Source organism: Mastomys coucha, unplaced genomic scaffold (assembly GCF_008632895.1).
Source record: "Mastomys coucha isolate ucsf_1 unplaced genomic scaffold, UCSF_Mcou_1 pScaffold8, whole genome shotgun sequence".
NCBI lineage: Eukaryota > Metazoa > Chordata > Mammalia > Rodentia > Muridae > Mastomys > Mastomys coucha.
The window spans coordinates 53,141,748-53,168,829 of NW_022196914.1; the positions used below are offsets into that span (position 1 = coordinate 53,141,748).

The 27,082-nt window shown below is 44.1% G+C and overlaps 1 protein-coding gene across 2 annotated transcripts in view; it reads left to right on the plus strand.

Moving 5' to 3' along the window:
• Positions 1-27,082, plus strand: part of Serinc5 (serine incorporator 5) — a 104,328-nt gene that overhangs the window by 72,632 nt on the left and 4,614 nt on the right. For both annotated transcript variants that reach the window (XM_031360738.1, XM_031360739.1), the window contains exons 5-11: positions 1,543-1,636; positions 7,683-7,894; positions 10,230-10,325; positions 12,774-12,900; positions 21,252-21,318; positions 24,829-24,868; positions 25,474-25,618. In XM_031360738.1, the coding sequence (XP_031216598.1) occupies positions 1,543-1,636; positions 7,683-7,894; positions 10,230-10,325; positions 12,774-12,900; positions 21,252-21,318; positions 24,829-24,868; positions 25,474-25,618 (781 nt within the window). The remainder of the gene's footprint in view (positions 1-1,542; positions 1,637-7,682; positions 7,895-10,229; positions 10,326-12,773; positions 12,901-21,251; positions 21,319-24,828; positions 24,869-25,473; positions 25,619-27,082) is intronic.

A 27,082-nucleotide genomic window follows, 5' to 3' on the forward strand; every position in this document is an offset into this window, starting at 1 on the left:
CCCCTCTCCCCTCTACAATACAAGAAGCCCACGAGAAGGCTCTGTTCCTCTGTTGGCCAAACAATTAGAATAAGCTTACTGGCTTGTAGAATAAAGGAGGTCTTTAATACTTGCCTGAAAACAGATCCGGCACATGAGAATACCTCTGCCATGGAGGAGTCTCATTCTCTCTGAGTATGAAGCAGACCTGGAAGCTGTCGTAACAGTTGTTAGTTGTGAAAACTGAACAAGGCACATCCTCCAGTCTGTGTCTAAACTCACTGTATGTGAAGTTATACAACATTTGAGTTACAGTTCTTACTGATGCATAATACAGAGCCATTAATCATATCCAAAGCAGGGTTCCTTCCTAGGGAAAGAATGGGGTGCCCTATTCTGAGCTCAGGTAAGAATGGAGATGGGATTTAAATTAAAGAGGGTCAAGACACTCTGTTCAACCCAAGTAGATTGACTTTTCTAGTGGAGATGAGGATCATAGGTACTAGCCATGCTTCATTGGATACATCTTTAGGGCTGTATCAGTTTTTTATATACTTTAAAAAATGGTTTATCTAAATCTAAGTCTTCCTTTTATCTATAACACTGTTAACTAGTTTTTATTCATTACAAAGATACTTTCATGTATATTTTAGCATATTGGAACTATTATATCTAAAGAGAGGGGTGACCTAAGAGTCCTTAGATCAACTCTAGCTCTTTCTTTTTATAAATAGCTTGCAACCCATACGGTATGGTTCATCTAACACTTTATGGCCAAGCAAAAAAAAAAAAAGCCTTGAGCCCTTGACACTTCATTTCCATACTGGATAGTCAAGGCTCATTGCCCAATAAGGTTTAAACTGTTGATTTTTCTAGCAGTATTTCTTTTTGCTTGTGAATTGGGCCACTGTGGATTGTGTGAACTCCTGCATCTACTGAGACAGCTGTTAGTTCAGCATGAGGTTCAGCTTGGATGCTCCAGGGCCAGTCCTAGCTGTGCCCTTTATGTCAAGAGAGGCTTTGCCAAATGTCTAGTACTGCTCTTTCTGTTGCTATGATAAAATATAAAGACACACACAACTTAAAGGAGAAAGAGTTCATTCTAGAGCGTCGTTCATGGTGGGGAAGTCAAGGCAACAGGAGTTTGAAGCAGCTGGTCACATGCCTAGGAAAAGAGCAGTGAACATCTGTTTGCTGCTCAGATCACTCTATCTAGTTTATAGTCCAGGCTCCTCTGCCCATGGACTGGGCCTGACAGTTAAGATGGATCGTCCAATATCAATGAACATAATCAAGATAATTTCCTATAAGCATGCCTAGAGACCCATTTCTCTAGTGATTCTAGATTCTATCAGAGACACTAGCCATCATACCAACTCACATAGATTTACATGTTCATCTCATGTTTATCAAATGCGTGTGAGATTAGCATCTACCTTGTATGGCTGTATGGGAATGAAGTGTATTAGAGGAATGATAAACACAAATAAAAAGTATTCTTTTCTTTAGAGTTTAATGCATATGGTGCTCACCTCTCTTCCTTTGGGTGATATTCTTTTGCAGTTTGGCGCTATGTGGGAGCTGTGGGGAGCTTCCTCTTCATTTGTATCCAGCTCCTCCTGATTGTGGAGTTTGCACATAAATGGAACAAGAACTGGTATGTGTTTTTGTGGAAAGCTCTCACTCACTGAGTTGAAACTGCCTACCACCGACAAAGGCTCTGCTCTAGATTACACTCCGTGTGGGCCTTTCCATTTTCTCCTCTTTGATACTGTTTTCTGTCCTGCTTTACCTTATGTGCCTGGCTGTGTGGGCCCTGTGTGACTTGCTGGCCATGTGTATCCTGTATGACTGGCTGGCCGTGTGGAATATGTGTGGCTGGCCAGTTGTGTGAACCCTGTGTGACTGGCTGGCCATGTGGATCATGTGACTGGCTATATGGATCGAGTATGTCTGGCTGGCTGTGTGGACCCTGTGTGACTGACTTGACTGTGGGCCAAGTATGTCTGTACCTTGGACATGCATTGTCTAGGTTCCACTCCTACAAGGTTAAAAAGCAAAACAAGCACAAATGGCACAATGCTTTGGAGCAGGAGATCTTCTGTGAAGAGTCTGGGATGAAATAGTTCTCTTCTTGGAAAAAGAAAAAGACTTGTCTCTACGTTCTAAAACATACAGGATCCCTTTGTTGGGAAAACTTGCATCCTGCTGTAGGAAGCTGTCTTGCCTGTAAAATGGTAGACTCTTAGTGCCTTGGAAACAATTCACATCCCAGGCCAAGAAGAAAGTGCCTATCAATAACAACCATCCAGCCCTTCTGCTAAGGCCATGTTGACATGGAGGTGCTGAGCAAAGTGCTTCATTGCCCTGGTTTGTTTGCTTGTCTGTCTGTCTGTCTGTCTGTCTGTCTGTCAGTCAGTCTGGTGGTGTTGGTGATCTATCTGGGTCTCTTGGACACCAGGCAAATGTTTACCACTGAGCTAACTTTATTCTTCAAATAATTCTCTTTTATATCCAGTAGAACTATTGCTTTATGTCTGTCTGTATGTCTGTCTATGTCTGTCTCTGCAGTTCAGACTCATTGTGAATTAAGGATCTTCTCTTCTCTGCCTCCTGAATACTAGAATTCTAGGTATAATATAAACCGTGGCTGTTATTTTACAGATTTTTCTAGGTATCATTTTATTTTATACTATATTTTGGCAAAAACCAAACAACTCACAATAATGTCATATGAGTGTACATTTTATTTTATGTTGAGTAAGATGAAACACATTGTCCAAACTTTCTCAGTAGTTTCTATTTTTAATATATTCTTCAGCTTGAACATTGCTTTGCTCTTTTTTTTTACGATAATAATGAGATGACATGGTAGCTGTGGGGACACATCAGTGAAAACAGTGTAGTGACAGCTGTTTTCTTATTTTGTGACTATTAGATTAAGTACAGCCAAGTAGGACCAGATTTTAAGTGTTGGGGCTGGAGATATGGCTCAGTGGTTCCTAGTGCTTGGTGCTCTTATGGAAGACCCAAGTTTGGTTCCTAGTACCCATATTAGGCAGCTAATACCTTCAGCTCTAGCAGATTATTGGATTTGCTCTTGTAGAGGTGTTGTGTGTGTGTGTACACACATACACCTCCTACCCCCCCCCATACATGCAAAGAAATCTTTAAAAAATGTTTACACCACTTTGGGCACACAGATAATGTTACTGGTATACTTTGGTGTTTTACCTCTGTAATTATAGGTTTTCAGATTGACTCGTGTCCTTGTAAGAGATATTGCTTGCTCTCTACATTTTGAGTCACCTTTAAAATTGTGCTGTCATCTCTTGTATAGGTCAAGTTTTAAGGTGGTAGAATTTTCTTAAAGATCAGCTAAAGGCTGCTGTAGTTTTATTTGGCCCTATGTCCTTGTCTGTGCAGAAGAATCCACAATAAGTTGAAAATGCACTGCAACTGATGAGTAACTCTTTCTCTAGCAACTCTTAATGCTGCATGCCATCAGAGTGACTGATAAATTAGACAAAATCAAGGTGCCCAGTAAAAGTTCTGCAGGTTATATTTATGCCATGTGTTTTATGTCAAGATAGTAGAGCCTGGGACATAGGATCCTGGTTCATGCCTTACACAGCACGTCCCCTGGGCCTGTTTTTGTTTCTCCCCTCCTTCAGTCTAACTGATTCTTGAGTGAGTTTTTCTGGTACTAATTATTAATGCCAAAGTTTACTGGGCCCTTTGGAAGGGTTTGGTCACTTCAAAAACTTTGTAGTTCCTTAGGAGCTTTGCAGCTGAACTTGAGAGATGGTGCAGCAGCCGAGAACACTCACTTGCTCTTCCCAGGGACCCCTGCTCAGTTCCCAGTACCTGTAGGTGGCAGCTTGCAGCTGCTGGTGCCACCTGCTCCTCTAGCTCCAAGGGATCCTACACCCTCTTTTGGGCTCCGTGGCACTTGCACACATGTGGCATATATTCATGCATATATATACATACACAGAAACACATCATTAAAAGGGGATTTGACGCCAATAACGTTGTTTTGAGGCTAGAATCCCCACAGAAACCTTTTGCTAACACAGAGTTGGCTTGTCAGCCTAAACCTAATACTACATGGGGATACTCACTGACATTGTTTTCTCTCTCTTAACTGTTTTGCCGCCCCCTCCTTTTTATTTCTTTCTGTGTTTTAAGTAGACCTGATTCAGGGCTGACCCAGAAAATACAATTACTGATTTTAGTGAACAGATTACTAGATGGCACTTTTTTCATTCTTTCTTTTCTTTAATTTCATTTTAAAATATATCAAGAGAGAAGATCCCCAAAGCCACAAGGTAAACATGCCATGCAACTGCAAATCAGCTGAAAAGAGATTATTGTCCTTCCCATTCTGGAATATTACTCAGAGAAATGTTTCCTGGCGTCTCTGACCCCAGACTTTCAGATTTTGTACTGTAAAATGGTGTGATTTGTTGAACTGGATGTTTAGTAGTTGTGGTCTTATCTTATTTTTTGCTTTTTAACTCTAGTTCTCAATTTTAAATGTTGTTTCTATATCACAGTTGAATCATAGAAGGTACAGGTGCTGGCCAGATGGCTCAGGTGGTAAAGGCACTCGCCACCAGGCCTGGTGACCTGAGTTCAATCCCTGGAACCCATGTGGTGAAAAGAAAGAGCTTCCCTAGCTTACACTCTGACCCCCACACATGTGGGGAGGCACACGCATACCTCCCACCCCACGTGCCGCCCCCCCCCCATATGAATAACTGTGATGTAATAGCAGAGAGAGATCGTGTGTTCAGGTGTAGCTAGCGAGAGTTGATGTTGAAAGCATTCAAGATTTTAAATTTGCCTTTATTAGGTTAGTTTGGCCCTGCCCCTCACTGAGCACCCTCACTGGGTCCTGTTTTGTCTGTAGATTCTCCTGCAGCCTGCCATTGGGAGGCAAAGCCAGGGCAGCACGAACAGCGGCCTCTTGGGTAACCTTGCTGTCACGAGTTATTTCTTTATAGCATTCTCAGTCTCTCTTTCCCAGGCACCATCCTACACAATATCTGTAAGGCGGGGGACAGGCCCTGGCCTGCTCTGCAAAGCTGATTGTGTCATAGTGGCGAAGTAGATAAGTAGATACTCAACACAGAAGCATGCAGTTATATAAAGAGCTCGTTCCTGCCAAATATGCTGCAAAGTGTGCAGGGAGCAGGCTGTCCTGTGGGAGAACCTGCTCAGACTCAAGCTTGCTGGCTTGTGTAAGGAACAGAGGGACATCTCTGAGGCCCAGATCATAGTGCCTGTGAGGGCTAGTGGAAAGGCTTCCCCTTTCCCCCCGCCCCACACCCAGGGCATTGCCCTGCTAGGCCAGTACTTTACCACTCGGTTGCGTTTCTAGACTTGGAGCTTTGGTTTTGAAGTGACGTATTGGGAGAGTAGAAGAGTTTTGAAGGGAAGAATGTAACTGAATTTTTCTTAATTTAAAAAAAGATTAGAGCTGGGCAGTGGTGGTGCACGCCTTTAATCCCAGCACTTGGGAGGCAGAGGCAGGCAGATTTCTGAGTTCGAGGCCAGCCTGGTCTGCAGAGTGCGTTCACAAAACAAAACAAACAAACAAAAGATTAGAGAGGGCTATGGGTGTACACTGAGGAGGCCACTATGAGGTGATCTGAAGCAAAGGGTAGAGCTTGGAGCTGGTTTGCAACAGTCCACAGATTCTGGTATAATTTGAATAGGGTTCAGGTCTGGATGGGTCTGGAGGTGAGGCAAAGGTGTAGAGCTGGAGAGAGAGAGCACCTGTGGGCCTCGTGGTTTCCATTTCTGCCCCATTGTTCTCTCAATAGTAAGAGTGTAGTTCCCATTTTCTGAGGGTAGAGGAGAGGGTTGAGCATGGAGCCATCTTGACATGCCAAGGTTAGCATGTCAGTCTGACTTCCAAGTGGAGAAGGATGAGGAAGATGAGTCTGGAACTCAGGGGAGAGGCTAGGGCCTAATACTTAACTTGTACTACCAATGTAGTTCAAACTCCCTCGCCTGCTAAGACCAACTCACACACCAAAGGCGAGCTTGCCGGGCCTGTGGGAGGGCTCACAGTCACTGCTCACATTGGGTGTGTGCTGCACATTTTCTCCTTGTTGATGACTGCATTTTGTCTCCCAAGTCCTTTTTCTTCATTTCCCCTGTGTGCCTCTCACATAAGATTCTGAGGTCATCAGAGTGCCTGGCTTGGTGTCAGGAGTCGGATGGTCATCATCTTCTTGGCCTTTCCATCCTGTTTTCTCTGTCTCTGCAAGAGTAACCTTTCCATGGGAAAGCATCTCGACTGTGTTGCTTGAACACTTTGCAGCACTCAGGAAAAGTTAAGCACGCTGCTTCTCTGAAGGCCGAGGGAGAACGGTTGTGGGAGTGTGGTTGCTCACACCGAGAGCAGCTGAATCACGAGGAAGATGATTGTTCTAAACAATTCCTGTAGAATTATATCAACACTAATCATTCTCATTTCTTTATTAAGATTTATAAAAACTGCAAAGCAGATTCCTCTTTAAGTTCCTTTATGGTATGTCCCATAGAGCTTCGCTTCCCTTCCCTTCCCTTTGTGTGTGCATGAGTGTACATATTCATGCTTATAGGGGTGAACACCTTTGTGCATGCATGTGGAAGCCAGAGAGGACAACTTCAGTTGTCACTCTTCAGATGCTGTCCACCTTTTGGGCTGGAACTCTCCAAGTAGGCCAGACTAGACGGCCAGGGCACAACAGGAGTCTGCCTGTTTCTACCTCCCCAGTGCTGGCGTGGCAAGCACATGCCACTGTGCACAGCTTCTTAGCTCACACTCAGCTTGTCATGCTAGGAAGGCAAGCCCTATCCCAACTGAGCTACCTCCTGAGCCCCAGTACAGCTTTTCCTTTCCTGACTTTAAAGAATTATTAAATTATGTATATGGGAGTATTTACATGTGAGTGCAGGTGCCTCTGATGGCATTGGATTCCTGGGAGCTGGAGTTATAGGCACTCTTGAGCTGCCTGATGTACTTGCTTGGAACTGAACTTACGTCCTCTGCAAGAGCAGTGAATGCTCTTAACCACTGAGCCATCTCTCCAGTCCCTCTCTCCCTGATTCTACTCACTGTACTTCTTCTCCCTTGGTATTTCTTCAGTTTGGAGAGGTGGTCCTGATGTAGGCTCTCTTTTTTAGCACAGAGAGAAATGTACTGGGCTGACCAGGCTTCTGTGAGTAGAGCTGCTTGCTTCTCCTCTAAGAGAAGGGGAGGGATCACAGAGGGACTGCTGGCAGCACATGGAGAGAGAGAGAGAGACAGAGAAAGCTCACAGTCAACTCTACTGAGTTACCATCTTTGCCTCATACCTCAGCACAGCCACTATGTTCCCCAGGGCCGTTAGCATCAGAGTGGAGAAGTGCTAGGCTAAAGCTGATGGGAGTTCTTTTTAGTTGATGAACGTGTTTGGGCCAGGAGAGGAAACTCATGTTTAGAGATAATTCTAAGCCAACGAGCCTGCATAATTGTGAGAACTTTCTAGCTGAGGTCAGAGTGTAATCATTGCTAAAAGTGTCTTCTGATCTATGGTTCCAGGGTCTCTGCTGGGGCTAGTCCTGTCAGTCAGTATCTGAGGGATGGAATGCTCCAGAGAATGGGGGCCTTCACTGACCTGTTTTCTCTCCTTTCCACCTCACCTACTTCCTTTTCGGAGAAACAGGACTGCAGGCACCATCCGTAATAAGCTGTGGTACGCCTCTCTGTCCCTGGTGACACTCATCATGTATTCCGTTGCTGTTGGAGGCTTGGCGTTGATGGCAGTGTTTTACACACAGTGGGACGACTGCATGGACAACAAGATTCTCCTGGGAGTACATGGTGGCCTGTGCGTGCTAATCTCTCTGGCAGCCATCTCGCCCTGCGTCCAGAATCGTAAGCACAGGTTTTTCTTTTTCTGTTTTTCCTTTGTGAATTTTCACAAACCCAATGGGTTTCTTTAAAAGCCCAAGTCATTCTTTAACTATTCTTGTGGATGGGGCTCAAGCTTCCTCTTCATATTCCATGCCCCCTTGGAGGTGATAACTAGGTTTACTTGTTATCCAGAAAGATCTGAACTTAAGCCAATAATAGATAGACAGTGCACACTGGGAACCTTGAAGTGGGAAATGTGCTTAGTCTCTGTTAAGCAAGAGAAGTATAAATTCAGCTTGTTGTGTCCTTGTGGAATTTGAATGGCAGGGCCGAAAGGAGTTGTTTCTGGGACTGTCTTAGGTGACTAGCAACTTGACTTAGACAGGAAGCAGGAAATCCTATCCTGGTTGCTTCCAGTCTCGTGACCAGAGTATACTTACTGAAGTCAGCAGAACTGTGTGATCTTGGCCTTGCTTCGGCCGCTGTGAGATCCACAAATGCAGATTCAATGGGGGTTGAAAGCACCTTAGAAAGTGGAGCTGTGAACTGTTACTAATAAACTAGCTATGACATTTTAAGCAAGTGTGACATGCTGGCTTCAGAGGTGTAACTATGTCCCAGCCTGGTGTTGATTGAAGGGTCTCATTCCATGGGTGATTGATCCGCACATGCCATTCTGATTTCTGGATAGGAAAAGGAAATATGGACAATAAATAAATATGGCCCCTTTGAATCTCTTTCCAAAATAGTAGATTTGAAAAGCTAGGCGTGCTTGTGCCTTCCTGTAAGCACAGTTCTTAGAAAATGGGAACTGTAAGATCAGAAATTTAAAGGCAGCCTTGACTGCATAGGTTTGAGGCCAGCCTGGGCTATGTGAGACTCCTCCCCTTTAAAGACTAAGGCAGCAGCAAGTACTAAATAATTTTAGCAGGACTAAAGATATTTTCCATACTAAGTTTTTAACTGCATTACAGAAATTGATATGATTATTCTCCTAGTTCCTGCAATCGATCAGTAAAGAATTTCCTAAAACAAACTATTGGTAAGCTGACTAAAATCTTTTTTGGGTTAATCATACCTTCTGAAACAGCTACAACGTTTTGCTTAATGCCATTAGTACTGAGGGTGTCTTGTTCCCATTGCAGAGAGCAGCATGGTGAGGGCCTGTTACAGAACTTCTACTGACAATTGTCATTGGATAATTGTAATTTAGGAAGGAATTTAACTAGAAGGAAGGCTGAATCCTTTCCTGTCAGCAAGGGTTGAAAATTTTAGCAAAGAGAGATCCCTTGACACTGGATTCCATAGTTGTTCCAGGTGATTCCAACACTAAGTTGTCACTTAAGTATTGTACTTTAAGTCCCTCTCCCAGTGAATGCCTGTCCCATAGTTTCCCTTGTTAGCCTAGACCAGGTCTGGTACTTCATGTGGCCAAGAGTGGTTTCATTTTTGGTGGGATTTGTTTTGTTTTATTTTTACCTCAACATCTCAATGCTTGTGCTTCATGAACTGTCTAATGACCTTGTACAATCCACAATGAATGTTCTGTGAAATTTGTCTATTGCACCAAACTAAATGATGATGGCAATTTTCTTTTTCTGATCTTGTGCTTTATGAAATAATGCTATAAACATCATAGGGAGAGAGGCTGGCAGATGGCTCAGCTAGTGAAGGCACTTGCTGCTAAGTCTGATAACCTGAGTTCAGTTCCTTAGACAGAAAGAGGGAACTGACTCCTGAAATTGTTCTCTGACATCCATTCATGCTATGGCTCTTATGCACCTACGTGCATGCACCCATACATACATACATACATACATACATACATACATACATACATGCACACGTACATACATGCAATTGAAAAACCAATCAGGGGTTGGGCAGTGGTGGCTCATCCCTTTAATCCCAGCACTTGGGAGGCAGAGGCAGGCGGATATCTGAGTTCAAAGCCAGCCTGGTCTACAGAGTGAGTTCCAGGACAGCCAGGGCTATACAGAGAAACCCTGGCTCGGGGAGAAAAAAAAGAAAAAAGAAAAGAAAAACCACTCGGGGGTCTGCGTAGTATGTTGAATATATTACAGATTTTGAAGAGTTGTTTATGGAGAAGTTGGACAGATTTTGTCATCTTTCAAATAGCACGAATTGGGCATATTCCCTCCCTAATGTTACATTTTTTTCTGGGACAAACACTTCGTTATGTTCCCTTTTCTCTAGTAAAGGTGGGTGTCAAGTTTAAGGAGCATCATCCATTGGCTGGGGACTCGGGTGGGTGGTGGTGGGAGGGTTCCGGTTAATATATAATGTCTTACTGCCAGGACTTCAAGCCTGTTTTCTGTCTGTCCCTTGTTCCTAGGACAGCCACACTCTGGGCTGCTGCAGTCAGGGCTCATAAGCTGCTATGTCACTTACCTCACCTTCTCAGCACTGACCAGCAAGCCTGAAAAAAAAGGTAAGCAGCTCTGTGCAGGAGCGTGTGCTGACAGTGCACATGTCTTTATTCCCTAGAACTGAACAGTCACTGAGCTATGGAGGGGTCAAGAATTCAGAGAAGCAAGCTGATCTATGTTTTGTGATTAAATAAAGTCTTTAACAGCAAAAATGAAATTTTCTGCTCTTAAAACATATTTTAATTGTGTGTGTATGTGCATGTGCACATGCGTATGTGAGTGCAGGTGCCCCGGGAGTCCAGAAGAGGGCGTTTGATCCTCTGGAGCTTAATTGCAGGCCACTGTGAGTCCCCTTACATGGGTACAAGAGCAGCAAAGCTCCTTAAGCTCTGAGCCCTCTTCCCAGCTCCCAGCATGTATTGAGTCTGAAAAGACATGACCAGAGATGAGCTTCTGCAGTTCTATTTAGGCCTCTGCTGCATTCTGTTGTTCTGCTCTGTTGAGAACCACTTTATTTTATTGTTTTATAGGCTTGGTTTGGTTTTGATTTTTTTGTTTGTTATTTTTCCTATATCAGGAGGTTATTCTCTGACACTGGGAGGGGTGGGAAAAGCGAAGTGAGGGAAGCAGAAGACACAGTTTGTACCTGGATCTGTCGCTGGTTGGCAGGCAATCTCAGTGCTTGCCCTAGATGACGTTTACTAAACAGAGACAGCGGGATGTAGAGAAGAAGGGAACCAGACCGACTGAGCTATTCTAGGTGTGGTGTTTAAAATGCAGCGAAATGTTCATGGTGTGTGCATCAGTCGGAACAGTAGTTGGCACGTGGCAGGTGCTTGTGGGTGTGACCTGTTACTAGTGTGACATTGTTACAGTGATCATTTTGAAAGTTTTTAGAGACAGGGCTATATATTCCTGGCAGATCTAGAACTCCCTATTTAGACCAGGCTAGACTCAAATGCACAGAAATCCACCTATTTCTGCCCTCCAAGTGCTGGGACTGAAGGCATGTACCACCATACCAGTAAAATTTTAATCTATAAAAGAAGTATTATATTCTAGAGTTCTCAAATTTTTATATTTTATATTTCATCTTTATCACTTTTGTGATACATAAGGTGTGCATATATATTTACATGTATGTATATGCATACAGGTATATGAATGTTAATGTTCAAGTATCTTTGATCTGTACATCATATAAATGTCTCAATTAAATATAAAATAAAAGTTACTAAATTTAGAAAACAAATACAATGATTATTTAGGTATAGGTACTTTTTATTGGTCTGTCTTGTTTTGAGAGAGAGTCTTAGTATATAATCAAGTTGGCCTGGAACTTACTATGTAGCCCAGGCTGGCCTTGAACTTGCAGTTTTCTAACTTGGCCTCCTAAGAGCTGGGATTATTGGTGCATGCTGCTGTGTTCAGCTAGGGTCTCATCTTCATAGTTATAGTGGGAAGTAGTAAATGGAGAGTTTATAGTAAGAATGGCTTATCCTAAGTTTAATTGTACACATAAAAGCTCAGTCTTGACCCAGCTTACCCCAAGTCTTAAAATTTTACTTTGCAATTGCTTATGTATTAATCTCTGGTTTTAAGTTAGTGGAAGTTTTGTTCACAGTATTTTTTTTTTTAATAGCAAGTATTGCTTAAAAAACAGTAAAACACTTGTTTTTAAAGTAAACATTTTTAAGTAGTAAATATAAATTTTATATTTTATTCACATCTTATAAAAATCATTCCACTGGCCTAAAAAAGAAAGGGTTTTAAACCACAGCTGACATGGTTCTATTTTCTCTTTCAACGTGAAAATTCTAGTTTAGCTTCAAACAGAATGTGTGTTTGTAGAACAATTAATATATTTCCATGTTTGGGGGTCAAATTGGCAATAAGATTTAGTTAGGTACTCACAATTGAAGCATCATGTTTTTTAAAAAAGCAAATTGCTACTGAGAGAGATATTATAGAGACATATCTAGCTTCTTGATTTATTTCTTTGAAATTTAGACTACCTCAGATGGTTCCCAGGTTATGGGTCAAAAGGAGCCATGTTCCATATGTCTACAGTAACCTGTCTTCTCTGGCTCAGGAACCCCTTACCCTGTCTCTGAGTGGGCTCCACACCAGGGCACCTGTGCTCTACCCCTCTCTGCAGAGGCTTTGGATCCAGTTAAAAGAAAACATCAGCATCATAATTAAAAACAGTGGGTTTAATGTAGGAGAAGCAAAGGCGACTAAGCCCTGAGTCTTCGTACCCTTGGACGCTTAACTAGAATGGGGGTAGGGCTAGCCCTTATTCTTCATGTGTGATGATGTGGGAGAGCAGTGTCTTGAACTAGCAAAAATGCAGTCTGTGCAGAATCAGACTATAGAGTAGAAGCTCCCAGTGTGAAGGGCTCAGTGTTGGGAGGAGTCATGCCAGTGCTACCTGAATCTTCTCAGATGGATGATGTAAGGAACAGTAGACCTTTCTAATGTGACTGTATTTGCTTTATGTTATTTACAAGTCCTGAATGAACATGGAAAGAATATTACCATGTGTGCACCTGACTTTGGTCAAGACCTGCATAAAGATGAAAACATGGTGGCCTGGCTGGGCACCCTTCTTTTAATTGTGTGCATCTCATATTCATGGTAAGTCCCAGGAGTTATTGACATTCAACTTACAGACTTTAAAACTAAAGGAACAGAGTTATTTAAGTTTCAGTCCCTGTCCACAGGAGAAAACTAGCCAGAGGAGCAGTAGGAGCCATAGGAGCATGGCCTCCTGTGTGAAATTCCTGTGCTCGGTACTCCACTACATGGGGCAAATTGAATAGATGAATGTTTTATTTAAAAAAACATTTTGAAGATGGTTGCTATGGCATCATTGAAGAGTAAGGAAGCATATAGTAAGAATGATGAAAATGTATTGTATGCCAGAGTGCTCTGGCAAAACTCTAGTCCAAGGAGAATAGTATTTGTTTTGTTTTCAGTGGAGAGAGAACCTGGGTGTTCTGTGTATGGCCTCTGTGTATGGCCCAGTAAAGCCATGAAGTGTCCCTTCTCCTTTGTGCTGAAACTTGCAGAGCTAGGAAGTAGGCCAGGCAACATCGCCCGGGTATGTGGGATACGTGTAATGTAAGCACGCGGATGCACGTGCCTGTGCCAGAGGAGACTCCACTTTAAAAACACTTCAGAGATCACTGGAGGGAAAAAGCAATGGTTTGTTACCTATTCTTAGGAACATATTTTACTGTAATGAAGCTCCCTTTGGACAGGAGCCTTTTCAGAGCTGGGTTTTACCTCAGTATGTTTTATGTTTTGTTTCTGTGTGTAAGAAATTCAACTTGTCATGGGCATGTTATAATTTTCCTCTTGCTGAAACTAAACAATCCTGGTGGTGACAGTCTGTGTAAACAGAGTGTCTAAGAACACTGAAAGGCTCTCTAACAGTCCTGCTGAGAGGAGGACCAGCCAGTAAGGGCCTCCAAGCTGCAGAGTTTACTCAGAACTGTGACCCAGCCAGGAAACACTCGTTTGTGTGCTGTGTGGCTAACGGGATGGTTTTCTAATGCTGATCCTCAGTCTGCCTGTGCCACTCGACCTACCCTTAGGTCAGAAGGGACCTTGGTGGTTGTCCCTTCCGACATTTAATTCCTTCACTTGTCTACTTAGTACCTGCTATACTAAAACAGAGAGAGGGGAGGGGAGGTGTCTCAATCAGTAAAGGACTTGCCGTGTAAGTTCAAAGACCTAAAGTCAGATCTCCAGTGCCCATGATAAAAGCTGAGCTTTGTCACCCTAACCGCTAACCCTAGTGCTGGGATGTGGACAGGTGGAGCCTAACTTGATGACCAGCCAGTCTAGCCACTGAGCTCCAGGTTCAGTGAGGGACCCTGTCTTAAGAGAGTCAGGCAGGAAGAGACTGAGGGAGATACCCAGTATGTGTTGGCCTCTCCATGCTCACACATGTATGCATACATGCCACACAGAGACATATACAAAATTAAAAAGAAAAAGAAACAGTGAGGGGCATTCAGGTCCGTGGCCATTTCCAGTGAGCCTGCACCTCATGCAGCCACTTTCCCTGCTGGCTAGTTGATCGTTAGCTTGAAACAAGCCAGAGTAATCTGAAAAAAAGGAACTTGAAGAAAATGACACCATCAGATTGGCCTATGGTCCAGCCTTAGGTACATTTTCTTGAGTAATGATTGATGTACGAGGGTTCACTTGTGGTCAGTGCCATCCCTGGGCAGTAGTTGAAGTAGAAGGCAGGCTGAGCATGCCATGAGGAGCCAACTGGTAGGCAGTGCTCCTCCATGGCAAGCAGTGCTCCTCCATGGCAAGCAGTGCTCCTCCACGGTCTCCGCTCCAGCTCTTGTTGCAAGCAACAGCTATAGCAACTCTAGCTCCAAGGAATCTGACACCTTCTCCTGGACTCTAGGACACTGCACACACATGCTGTACAGATGTTCATGCAAGCAAAACTTTCACACACATAAAATTAAAAGAAAATCTCAAGAATATTGGTCAATCAAGAGAGATCATTTCTTTAAAAACTCAAATATACTTGTGTTTATAAAAATTCCCAGGAGGAGGGATTGGAGAGGTGGCTTAGTGGTTAGATGCTATTTATTGCAGAGGATCCACATTAGTTCCCAGCACCCACATAGGCGCTCAAAATCATGAATAACTACTTCTAATGCTCTTTTCTCTGTGGCCACCAGACATACACGTGGTGCACAGATGTAATATATTAACAAGTCTTTAAAAAAAGAAGCAAACAAACCCAGAAGCTCCCAGGAAGAGACCGCCAGAGTTGTTAGTAATGGCATTAGCAATAAGTAACAGCTCCTTTTGTTTTAGGTTTTTGGTATTTTGGTTTGTGTGTTCATTTGCAGTGAGATATGGTTTCTCTTTTGTCTTTTCTGGCATTATCAGAAGAAATTATAATGATATTTAACAAAATAAAATAGTGGTTTTTAAAAATTATGTCCAGTAAAGCCGGGGGGAAAGTGGTTGTCCTCAGCTAGCCTGGGGGTTTAGATTTGCTGTGGCCACCAGTGGGAACGAGCAGAACCCTACTGGGTACACTGCGTCCACTGACAGTTGTGGGGGTGTCTCACAGTATGAAATGTTTACCCATTCAGATTTTTTCCTGCTTCTAAGAGTTGTAAGACTCACTTTTACAGCTAGGTATGTTGGTGTAATCCCAGCTAATATGGGAGGCTGAGGCAGGAGGATTACAAGTTTGAGGCTAGCCTCAACAATTTAAAAAACTCTAGTTTTGTTTAAAGTCACTTTTAGGACTGGGAGTGTGGCTCAGTGGCAGAGCCATATACACAGGTGTATGCAGACAGACTGGCTGACTGACAGATACACACACACACACACACAAAGCAATAAGAGGGACTCAAGTCAGAGGCCACTTCCCGTGAGCCTGTAAAGCCACCATGACGTAGCATAGCCTTTGTGAGGATCTGGGTTTAAAATCCCCCAACCCACCCAAGAAAAAAAAATCACTTTTAATTTTGTGCTTAGCTTAGTGGAAATGAATTTGCCTAGCATTTTATATGTATAAAACCCTAGGTCTAATCTCTAGCATTATAAAAACAAAACAACAAAAGCCAAGCATAAAACAGAAAGATCACATTTTTGAGAGATAGTCTGAGAATTGCAGTATCACAGTGGAGATTGGCAAAAGGTAGTTTGATATTCCCCAAAGACATGAATTTTCAAAGCTGACAGCTGCTATCTAGAAATCTGTCTAAATGCCAACAGCAAACGTTTTCTAAATGCTGGTAATTAAACTGCAGAAGTGTAATGGCCAGTGGAATGCTGGGACAAAGCAGCAAGAATGTAACCTCCTCATGGATGCTTCTGTAGCACAGAGGCTTGAACACTCTCGGGAGTTGGTTAAGCATCGTGTGGGGGTCTGGAGATTGATGCTTGCTGTAATCACCCCTTGCAGCACTGGGAGGAGTCAGCTTGGAGAGTGTTATAAACAAATGGTTTGGCTTCAAGATCACAGGGGTCTGAATTCAGACTTCATGGGGCTTTGAAGAAAGGACGTGCTGCTAAGGGAAGGCACCAGTAACATTGAGGGGTTTTCAACTATTTCCTGTGTTTACATTGACGAAACATGAGAGGTTGGGGAATGATCTCAAATGAGCCCACACTGCATCGAAGCTGTTATTTGAATGATTGTAGGAATGGTGAATTTCTTGGTGGAAACTGTACAGACTAGAACACCAGATTATAAGAGAAGAAATCACCAGCGTCCCATGTAAGAGCCAGGCTTGTCTGGGGTGACATTTTATAATATCATTTTGTAGTAGAAAGCTTGGCTCCCTTGGCTCCTCTCAGTTGTCTGAAGGATCCTTGACTTCCAAATACTTCCTTAGGCGCCATCACTTCCCTGGGTCCTCGGGGCACTTCCTAAGAACACACCTCCTCTGTGTTGTCCTGGCAGTGTTCTCTCTAGAACCCCTGTGAAGGAGCACCCCAGCCAGAACCCCGAGAGAGCCCATCTCCCAAGGTTTCCTAAGAGTTTGCTCTATTGGTCCACCTTCTCCTGAAGCCTGTGACAAAGTCCAGCTCCCACTGGACATAACTGGATATAACAAGGCCTGTAACTCCTTCCTTGGTCTCCAGGTTGGGATTGCTATTTTCTTTCCAGTTGAAGCTATCAGACTGGATTGGACCCTAGAGGCCTTCGTGCTTGAGAAGAATGGAGTGTGTTCCTGCCAATCTTTACTTCAACTTCAGGAAGCTTGGGCTGAGCCGCCTTTGCTAGCCATGTGGAGAGATGACATTTACATCATTACTGGTTTATTATCACTAGGACAAAACACCTGATCAGAAAAGTCTTAAGGGAGGAGAGATTTATTTTGGCTCATGATTCCTGGGAGACTTCTAGATTGCATTCTGTTACCGTGATAAAGACCATGGCTATGCTGACTAGACACAGGTAGTCATTTGGAAAGAGGGAGCCTCAATTGAGAAAATGTTCTCATCAGATCAGACTGTGGGCAAGCCCGTGGTGCTTTTTCTGTATAGATAAAGATATGAGCGCTGATTGTGGGCAATGTCAACCCCTGGCCAGGTGGTCCTAGGGACTAGGAGAAGGCAAACTGAGTAAGCCCAGAAGGATGAGGTAGTAAGGAGCCCCCTCTGCAAATGTTCTTCCTCAAGGTTCCTGCTTCGTTTGAGTGTCTCCTGCCCGACTTACTTCAGTGCTAACAATGATCTGAAAACTGAAATAAGCCTTCCCCTCCAAGTTGCTTTCAAAGTGTGTTTTATCACAGCAATGGAACCATCAACTAAGACAGTGACCAAATGCATAGAGAAAGGGGTTTGTTTCACCTTACAGCTTGTAACCTGTCATAAGAGGAGGGCAGGGCAGGAACTCGTGGAAGGAACCTGGAAGCAGGAGCTGATGCAGAGACCATGGAAGAATGCTGCTTACTGGCTTACTGTCTATGGCTTGCTCAGCCTGCTCTCTTGTACTAGCCAGAGCCACCTGCCCAGGGGTAGCACTACCCTACAATGGGTTGGGCCCTTCTACATTAATCAACTTAAGCTTTGAGCATTAATGGTCTTTCCATCCCAAAGTTCCTAATATTTCAAAATCCTTCCCAGAAAACATGGTCATGTCTGTCACAGCAATAGCCAAGTCTTTGGTACCAATTTCTCTTCTAGTTGCTTTCTATTGTGACAAAGATCACCCCAGAGATGCCAGGATGCTAAGCGGGTGACCTGCACAAATTATTAGGAAGAATTTGTGTTAGAAAGTATTCCTTGGCTATTTTCATTTTTGTTATGCTTAAGAGAAAAGAAACAACCTTTAGTATTAAAGCCACCTAGGAAAGTACCCATTGAATATAAAATGGGAAAGCTAAGAATCTATATTAATCCCGAGCAACTTCCTAGTTCAAAATAGGATGCTCACAGCAAATACAGCATGCCATGTGGAACAAGGGGGTATGATGTGCTGGTAAGGATGGTTGGCTTAAGCTGAGAACCAATGGCAAACTGAGGAGCAGTGTTCTCTCAGCACAGTCTGGGCCTGCTCTTCTTTAAGGAGAAAGGAATGGCAGTGGTTTGCTTTTTTACTTTAGAAATCCTGCCGCTGCCTCAGCAGCTAGCCAGAACTCTTCATGGCTGTGCATCAGGAACTTGGGGTGGCCTCCTCTGGCTCCCCCAGAATTCTGGTCTTCTTTGATAGTCTTGAATCACTAATCACACAGCTCTGTGGGAACACGGTTGACTTTGGTCACACAAAGGCTCGATGGAGGCATGGGGTGTGTCCTGGGCCTGTCCTGCCCATTTTCTAGTATGAATAGAAAGGTCTGTGATCTCCAAAAGCAAAATCTGACATTTTCTTGGGATTTTCTAGGACCTGTGGGACTTGGGCTAACTCCACAGTGAACTAAAGCAGGTTCTCAGGTGGCACTTGCATTGTGCACTGATCTGACAATGCGGCAGAGGCTTGAGTATTACAGTGACTCCTAGAGAGAAGGGAAGGCAGGCAGTGTTTTGGTGGATATGTGAGTGATTACAGGGGACAGCTGTGTCACATTGCTGTTCTCTGAACTGTGAGAGATTATATCACTTGGGGCTGCTGCCTCACTCCCTAGCCTTGCTTTACCACAGGGTATAGTGGCTGGCACTGTAATTCCATCACTCAGGAGGTTAAGGCAGGAGGAGGTTTGCCACAAGTTCAAGGTTAGTATGGACTACATAATGGGTTTCAGACCAGCAATGGCTGCTTAGTAAGACTGTACCTAGAATGAATGAATGAATGAGTGAATGAATGAATGGGTCTGGGAGCTGGCTTAGTGGGTAAAGTACTTAATATGCAAGCACAAAGACCTGAGTTCAAATTCCTAGAACTCAATAAAATCAGACGCAGCAAATGTCTGTAGTCCCAGTGCTTCTACAGTGAGACAGGCGAGGGGGAGATGGAGAACCCCTGGTAGCTCAACAGTTCTGCAATAACGTGAGATGATGGCTCAACCAAAGTGCAAGCAAGGACTTCTGCCCACAGCTGTCCTCTCCTTCCCATGCATGCACTGGTACACACATGCATGCATATTACACACAGAGACACACACAGAGGGAGAGACAGAGACGGGGCGGGGCGGGACACTTTAAGTGGTTACAAAACCATGTTTCCTAGTTTTCACAAGTTCTATGGGGATCATTGTTCTTTTACTATGGTTGCATCTCCTCTGCATATAGGAAGCAACTGTCCCCGAGGATGAACTGGATGTAAATAGTTTTAGATAGAAAAGGTGGAGCCTTCCCTATTTTAGTGCTATCTGATGCTGGGAATGGGGTCAAAGGTGCTAGAATCAAAAGGTTTGTCTTCCAACTTTATTCCAAAGAATTTATGGAGTATTGATGGGAGTACTTTTAAAGAGTTTTAAGAATTATTCTTTAATTTTCAGCTGAAAACTTCAGATACTAAAATGAAATTTGAGTTTCCCCATGGAAACTTCCTATAGTACTGTAGTATAACTGGCGTGCTGAAGTCTTAAGTGCACGACCAGATGAGCGTGTTCCTCCAGAACATGGCCACTGGGAAGTTTTTGTCCTTCCCCCGACCAGTCAGGATGGAATGGAGCAATTGTGGATTGTGGTCTGGATCCCAGAGGACCTCTTTTCCGAGTGAGACTTTCTATTGCTTCTCCAGAGCCCATTGATATCTTTTCTCCTTGGGCAAGAGATCGAGAGGGACAGACAAGAGCCTGTGCTTCCTGGCGTTGAGATTGATTTGGTGGACATGAATCTTAACCTCTGCCTGTCCACTAGGACCCTAACTGCATGAGCAGCAGCAGCCACACCTGTGGCCTCACAAACTTGCCTCTGTGTGAGGCAGAGAGCTGCGTTTTCACAGAAGAGGCCCTGATGCTCAGAGCGGCGGCACTGCCACACAGCACACATGGCCTTAGGAATCATCTGCGAACTGCATGTAGAAAGTTAGGCAAAGTGTTGAATATACCCTTGTTTAAAATGCTTCCGTTGTTTTTATATAAAGGAAAAATAAACACTTTTACCTTTGTCAGTCAATGTTACAGATCATTTTACCTCTCTAGATATGGAGGAAAGTGTGGGGGAGGATTTGGGACAGGGTGTTCTGTAGGCCCGGCTGGTCTCAAATTCAGTATGTAGTCAAGGATGGCCTAGAATGTCTGACCTTCATTGCCTCTTCCTCTCCAGTTGGGATTACATGTCTTTATAACTGCACACAGTTTATGAAGTGCTGGGAACTGAACCTATAGCTTCAGGCATACTATGCAGGCATTCTAGTAGGTGAGCTACATTGCCTGGACCTAAAAAACAAAACAAACAACATTTTGATCTCTAAGTGAGACTTGAGAGTGGGGTAGGGATAAAGGTGAAGTTATAACGTGAGGAACAGCAAGAAGCCATGTTGAAAGAAGACTGCCGACATCTGCAAACTTGTGTCTGGATAAGATGGTCTAGTGTAGTGTATTTAAAAAGATAGTTGTAGCGTCAGCCACCAAGCTTGGCTATCAGATGGAATATCACAGTAGCTTGTGTTCATCCTCCAGTGTCTGCTGTGAGGGGACTGGTTCGAGGATCCTACACCCCCACCCCACGCCACCCCACCCTGCCACCGACACCATATAAAATGCTTACATATAAATTGTAGAGGCAGTATTTTTATGTAAGATCTATGTATATCCTTCAGATGTGCTGAACTGTCTCTAGATGGTGTGTCTGATATAGTGTAAATAGTGTAAGACATTTCTTACTTAGGAATTAAGAGCAAGGCGGAAAGACAGAGACACGCCCCTGCCCACCTACATACCTTTATGCAAGGTTAAATAAATCCACAGATGGAGACTTTGATGCAAGTGTCAGAGGGCGGGGGTCACCCAGAGCTGAGGGCACCGGTGAGCCTTGCAGGCTGCTTTCCCCTCCATTTCAGATGACAGCTGCTCACTGTGCTCTTGGACTTTGCTTTTTCCTAGTTTGACATCGACAACAAGGTCGAGCTCAGATGCTCTGCAGAGGCGATATGGAGCTCCTGAGCTGGAAGTAAGTGCCCGTCCTTTCCTTCCCTGGCTTCAGCTGAGAGCCCATGTCTCAGGAGAGCATTTTGTTCTGCTGTCTTTTTTTCAAATTAAAATTAAGTTTTTCATACAGAATATTCCAATCATGGTGTCTCCTCCCTTTTCTCTTCCCACCCCCCACCCTTTATCCACCCAATTCTGTGCCCTTCCCCTCCCCCCCCCAACAGGCCAATTAAAAAAAACAAACAAAAAAAGCAAACACAGGAAAGAAGAAACCACACAGGAAACACATAAACACTTGCGGAGATGTACATGCACATATACAAAGCCCATACAAACAGAAAATCAGAATTGATAAGCAAACGATGAGTAAGATATGAGATGCTCAAGTGAGGCATCTCCCAAAACACCATTGAGTTTGTTTTGTGTTTTCCATCTCCACCTGGACATGGAATCTGCCCTTAAGTCTGGCTCGTTTACCCAATGAGAAAACTAATTTTCTTTTGCATTGTATTGATATTTTTTGGCACTCAGAGTTCTATTTTCTGTCTGAGGAAGAATAAGATCTTTGTATAGAAAAAGAACTTTTGTCCTATGTGTTAAAATGAAAGAATTCTTGATTTTCCATCAACAACGTTGGCCACCGGCCTGGCGCCCTGCACCCACCTGGAGTCCAAGGCTCAGGGAACCTTGTTCAGCTACCCCTTGTTTACTCTCTTTGGTTGTTACAGAGTACAGGTCTTCTTTCTGTTCTAAACCACATTCACCTGCTTGATGCCCATCTGTATTCTCCACGTGCAGCATAGCTGTGGGGTTAGTGCTAGAGGAAGACACAGGCCAGAGATTATGCTCTGCACACACTGCACATACAGTAGGAACACTGACACCTCAGTTATGGGTCAATTCCAGCACACAGTTGTGTCATTCAGTGAGGAATTCAGAACTGTAAGCACATGGATGAGGCCATTCACTTGCGTGTCAAGTATTTAGCTAACTGTCAAAAAATTATTGTTTTTTTTTTTTTTCCCTGTACAGAAGTCTTTTTTCTGGAGCTCTTGGTGAAACATGAACCATAGTCAGAAAACTCAACCATACAGGGCAGTTAAGATGAGACTCAGCCAGGGTGGTGGCGGCACTTGCTTTTAATTCTAGCTCTTGGAAGGCAGAGGCAGGAAAATCTCTCTGTGAGCTCCAGGCTGCCCAGGACCTGGGGCTCCAGTGATGGCTCAGTCATTTAGCACTTGCAAAGTGCTGGCATTGTTTTAAAGTGGGGGGTGGGGGTCTGGGAGTGAGGGGTGTTTCACATAGTCCTCACAAAAGCGCAGTGTTCTTTGCATTTTACAGAGGGAAAAGCATTTCCATTTACCAGGATGTGGCCCCTGGGTACATGTTCTTGACTGCACTTTACCTAGGAACACAGCTGCTGTCCCAGGTCCCTGCAGCTGACTTTGCCTGGCATCTGGCCACTGGATCCATTCAAATCGCATTTACTGGATGGACAAGCCCTGGTGTCTTTCCAGATATGGATGGGCACTTTGCTCTGCAGCTGGCCATTTTGGATGTCCTTTCCAGCCCCTAACCTAGAGATAGTGCACCATTATGAAGGCCTGTTGCCCTGCCAGCTTCATAGAGCAGCTCTTTCTGCAGCTTAGAGGAGGAAATTGCACTGGCTTGAATAGGTTGCTGCTGTCTGTTACAGAGGAGAGTGCTCTGCAAAAGCAGTCATTGTGCCTTTGTTCCTCCCATTGACTGGGTAGCCACCTGCTGAGGGGGTGAGCATTATGGTTTCAGTGTCTCCTTTGTGTACAGCCTTCAAGCTCAAACAGCAGCAAGTCCCCAGGTTAGATTTAAGAGAGAAAGTTGTTCTCCTCCTTTGAGGGAGAAGCCGCCCACTGTTTGCTTTCTGAGCAAGTGGGTTCGTGCCCCCACATCATTGCCTTTGAAAGACCAAGCTCATATTTTCTGTGGTAACTTAAGCTTCAAAAGAAATGGGACCTCAGCATGAATAGAACGGGCCCACTGACTTACTCAATTGTAGACTGCCTCACATGATCCAAGTCTTTCAGAGCAGGAGGAAGCAAAGAAAGGCTTGGCTCTAGCAGGCCTTGGGGGATGGAAGGCTGTGTTCTCCTGGCCCTCCGCGATGGCTCTCTAATGTTTTTGTAGCTCAGCTCTCTTCCACTAGAGATAGGAAGGCACCTTGCTTCCCAGACTGTCTTGGCAAGTGTAGTCATTCTGTTCTTTCTTATTCTATTTATCAGTCTTCCTGCAGTCATGTAATAAACTTTCATAACTTGTTTCTTTTTCTTTGAGTTTATTGTTTTGAACAAGTAAGAACTATCATATAAAATTCAAAATGTACTAAAGAAGCAATTGTTCCAGCCTTCTGCATCTACAGCCAGATCAGCACCTGAATGCCTTATTTTGTTTTGATTTGTAAGAAAGGATCTCACTACATAACCCAGACTGTCCTGGACCAGGCTGGCTGCTTTGAACTCACTTCAGCTCCCAGGCTAACCTTGAGTTCACTGTACTGCTTGGGCCATCCGTTAACTTGGGATTCTTCGGCTTCTGCTTCCTGAGTGCTAGAGCAGGAGTGTAGCCATCCCTACCCACTAGCTGCCTCTAATCTGCCCTCCCAAATTATCCCATTCCCAGTTCACACTCCTCAGCTTCAGTGCCCTGGATACCACGTGGCACTTACTGTTGTGAATCATGAATCCCAAGGTCATTCCGAATGTGTCTCAGCTCTTGTCTCGAAGCTAGTTTGATGACTTCTGGCTGCTGTTTAATCTGCCTAATTTCACTGTCATCAGTTGTGAGCATGATCGTAGTCCCAGCCCCTGAGGGAGAATTGATGAGTAGCATGCTTCACACTAGAAAGTGTGAGGCAGGAGCATGGTCTTATTTGCTGCATGTTTCAGTCCAAGTTGTGCACAGGTAGGAACTGAAGCAGAATGTCTCAGTTAGGTAATTTATTAGGGATCAGCACATGCAGTAGGGAGGAAGGGGAGATGAAAGAAACAGAATGAGTCATAGTATAAATAAAGTTAAAGCAGAAACAGCACCGTCCAGCAATATAGGCTGGACTAACCCCAGGGCATGCTCCCAAACATATGTGGTGCCTCAGAGTGTCCTACATGGCCTGTTAGCTGGGCTTTTATCTGGCTTCCATGATCAGTCAGCTGAAGCAGTGCCTGAAGGAGCTGGCTCACAAGGCTTTGCTCCTAGAAGTCACACAGTAGCTAGCCAGGGTGAGCACTAGGTCCCCTGAAGCGTACCTGGCTAGAACATCCCCATACCCATGAGGGCTGTCCCTGTTGCTGTACCCAGTATATGTGGGGACAGATACTTAGCCAAATCTCTTGCACTAACACGTACTTCTGGTAGAAGCTTCTCCACTTGGGCAGCATACGGTGCTAGGGACATAGGAAACAGGCAAGCATACGGTGCTAGGGACATAGGAAACAGGCAAGCATACAGTGCTAGGGACATAGGAAACAGGCATCTGACTCAGTGGCTTTTGTTCTCACAGGTAGCCCGGTGCTGTTTCTGCTTCGGTCCAGATGGAGAAGGTATGTGCTGCTGTTCTGGGCCTGACTGAGGGCCTGCAGGCTGGGATTTTTCTCTGTAGGCATTTGCAATCTGGGTACTACGCTAGGTGCCTAACTATGCTTGTTCCAGAGCTGGTTTACTGTTTATGCATTTCTCACATCTCCCTCAGGGTTGATGGGTTTTGTTTGTTTTGTTGGCATTCTGGCAGGGAAAATCACTGTGCATTTTGGCTCATATCTAAGTTAAGTGAGAGAAAATTCAATGTTTATATGATTTTTAAAGGGATGGTAAGAAAATACAAGAGGTCCCTGTGCCTTAATTTGGGCGACATTTCTTTTATTCAACTTGCTTTTCTTTACAGAAGGGAAAGTCCCGGGGTGAAAGTTTATGGGCTACTCTCTCCGCTGAGTTTCTGATATTCTTTATGTGTTCAAGGGCTTTCTTTGTTCTGCCCCACTAAAACGTATTTGCTAACTCATCTAGTCACGCAAGTTCCTGGGGCAACTGAGCTATAGATGGCTTTTGTGGCCTTTTCTACTTAGCAGCACCTAGGACTGAAATGTGCATGGCATACTGATTGTATGTGGGCTCACCACTGCCCTTGGGCATCCTTTGTCATCTACAGACACTGAAGAACAGCAGAATGTTAAGAAGGGGCCCCGGGTCATTTACGATGAGAAGAAAGGCACCGTGTACAGCTACTCCTACTTCCACTTTGTCTTCTTCCTGGCTTCCCTCTACGTGATGATGACCTTGACCAGCTGGTTCCAGTGAGTAACCTGTTTGAATGCCTTAAAACCAAGCTCAGGGCAACAGTTTCTGTACAGTAAACTAGTTGTTCGAGAAGCACAATCAAACAAAACAAAAAGTCTCAGTATAGATCTCTAAAGTGTGGATTCGTCTGCACTCTCCTTAGCCTTTGTAGCCTATACCCTGACACTCTTCCCGGTAGACCAGAAGCCTTTTGAGACATTGAGTGTGCTCACTGTAGTTAAGTCGAAGCTCCCTGGGGGTGCTCAGAGGCAGAGGGCTCGGTATGTGAGAGACCGTGGGTTACGACCCTGTATTGAGAAACAGAGTAAACAAGACAGGAAGGGCTAAGTTCACATCAAAAGTGTGGAAAACACTGTCATAGCAATAGAAGAAAGATTATATATATGTATAATATATATATATGTATGTATTTTGGTTTTTCAAGACAGGGTTTCTCTGTGTTGTCCTGGCTGTCCTGGTACTCACTCTGTAGACCAGGCTGGCCTCGAACTCAGAAATCTACCTGCCTCTGCCTCCCAAGTGCTGGGATTAAAGGCGTGCGCCACCACCACCTGGCAAGAAAGATTATCTTAAAGAATAATACAGTGAGGTTTTTTTCTACTTCAAAATATGCATCTCTTATTTTTTCCAAGTTTTTTTGTTTTTGTTTTTGGTTTTTGGTTTTTGGTTTTTGGTTTTTTTGAGACAGGGTTTTTTCTGTGTAGTCCTGGCTGTCCTGGAACTCACTCTGTAGACCAGGCTAGCCTCGAACTCAGAAATCCAACTGCCTCTGCCTCTCAAGTGCTGGGATTAAAGGCGTGTGCCACCACCGCCCACCAATGCCTAATGGATTTGATTTTTTCCTACATGGAGATTCATGCAGACCCAAACTTGGAATTGCATTCGTATGTTTGACTGATGGTTAGCAGGTGTTTGGGTGGCTCTTCTGTGCGACACTGATGTAAGCACTAGAGAGTAAGCTCGAGTGGGACTGGCAGACCATGACCCACGTCCCTTGACTGTCAGATGGTGAATGGCGAGGAGGAGGATCCCAGGGAACAGGAGCTGCAGTCTAGAACCTGGAGTTAGCAGACACTTCCAGGAGGACATTCTGGGACAAATTTGTTGTTTCCTAGTGATCTTTTAAAAACTGGGGAAATTTTGGCTTGAAACAGCTAAGAAAGTATGGATGGAGCTAAAATCATAAAGATAAATGGTAATAGCATTGAAGATAGGTAGAAATTGAAGCCTTCTTTACATTGCTGATAGGAATGTACGATGAAGCCACATTTGAAAATGTAATTTGTCAACTCCTTGCATGGTTCAACACAAGATGCTAGTGTATAATCCAGCAATTTTCCTCCTAAGTATAGATCTTGGACAAAAAGGAAAAGTAACCAAAAATTATAGACAGATGCTCATGTCATAGTAATTCATAACAGTGCAGAAGTCAGGGGTTGCTCAAATGTCCATGACTGATG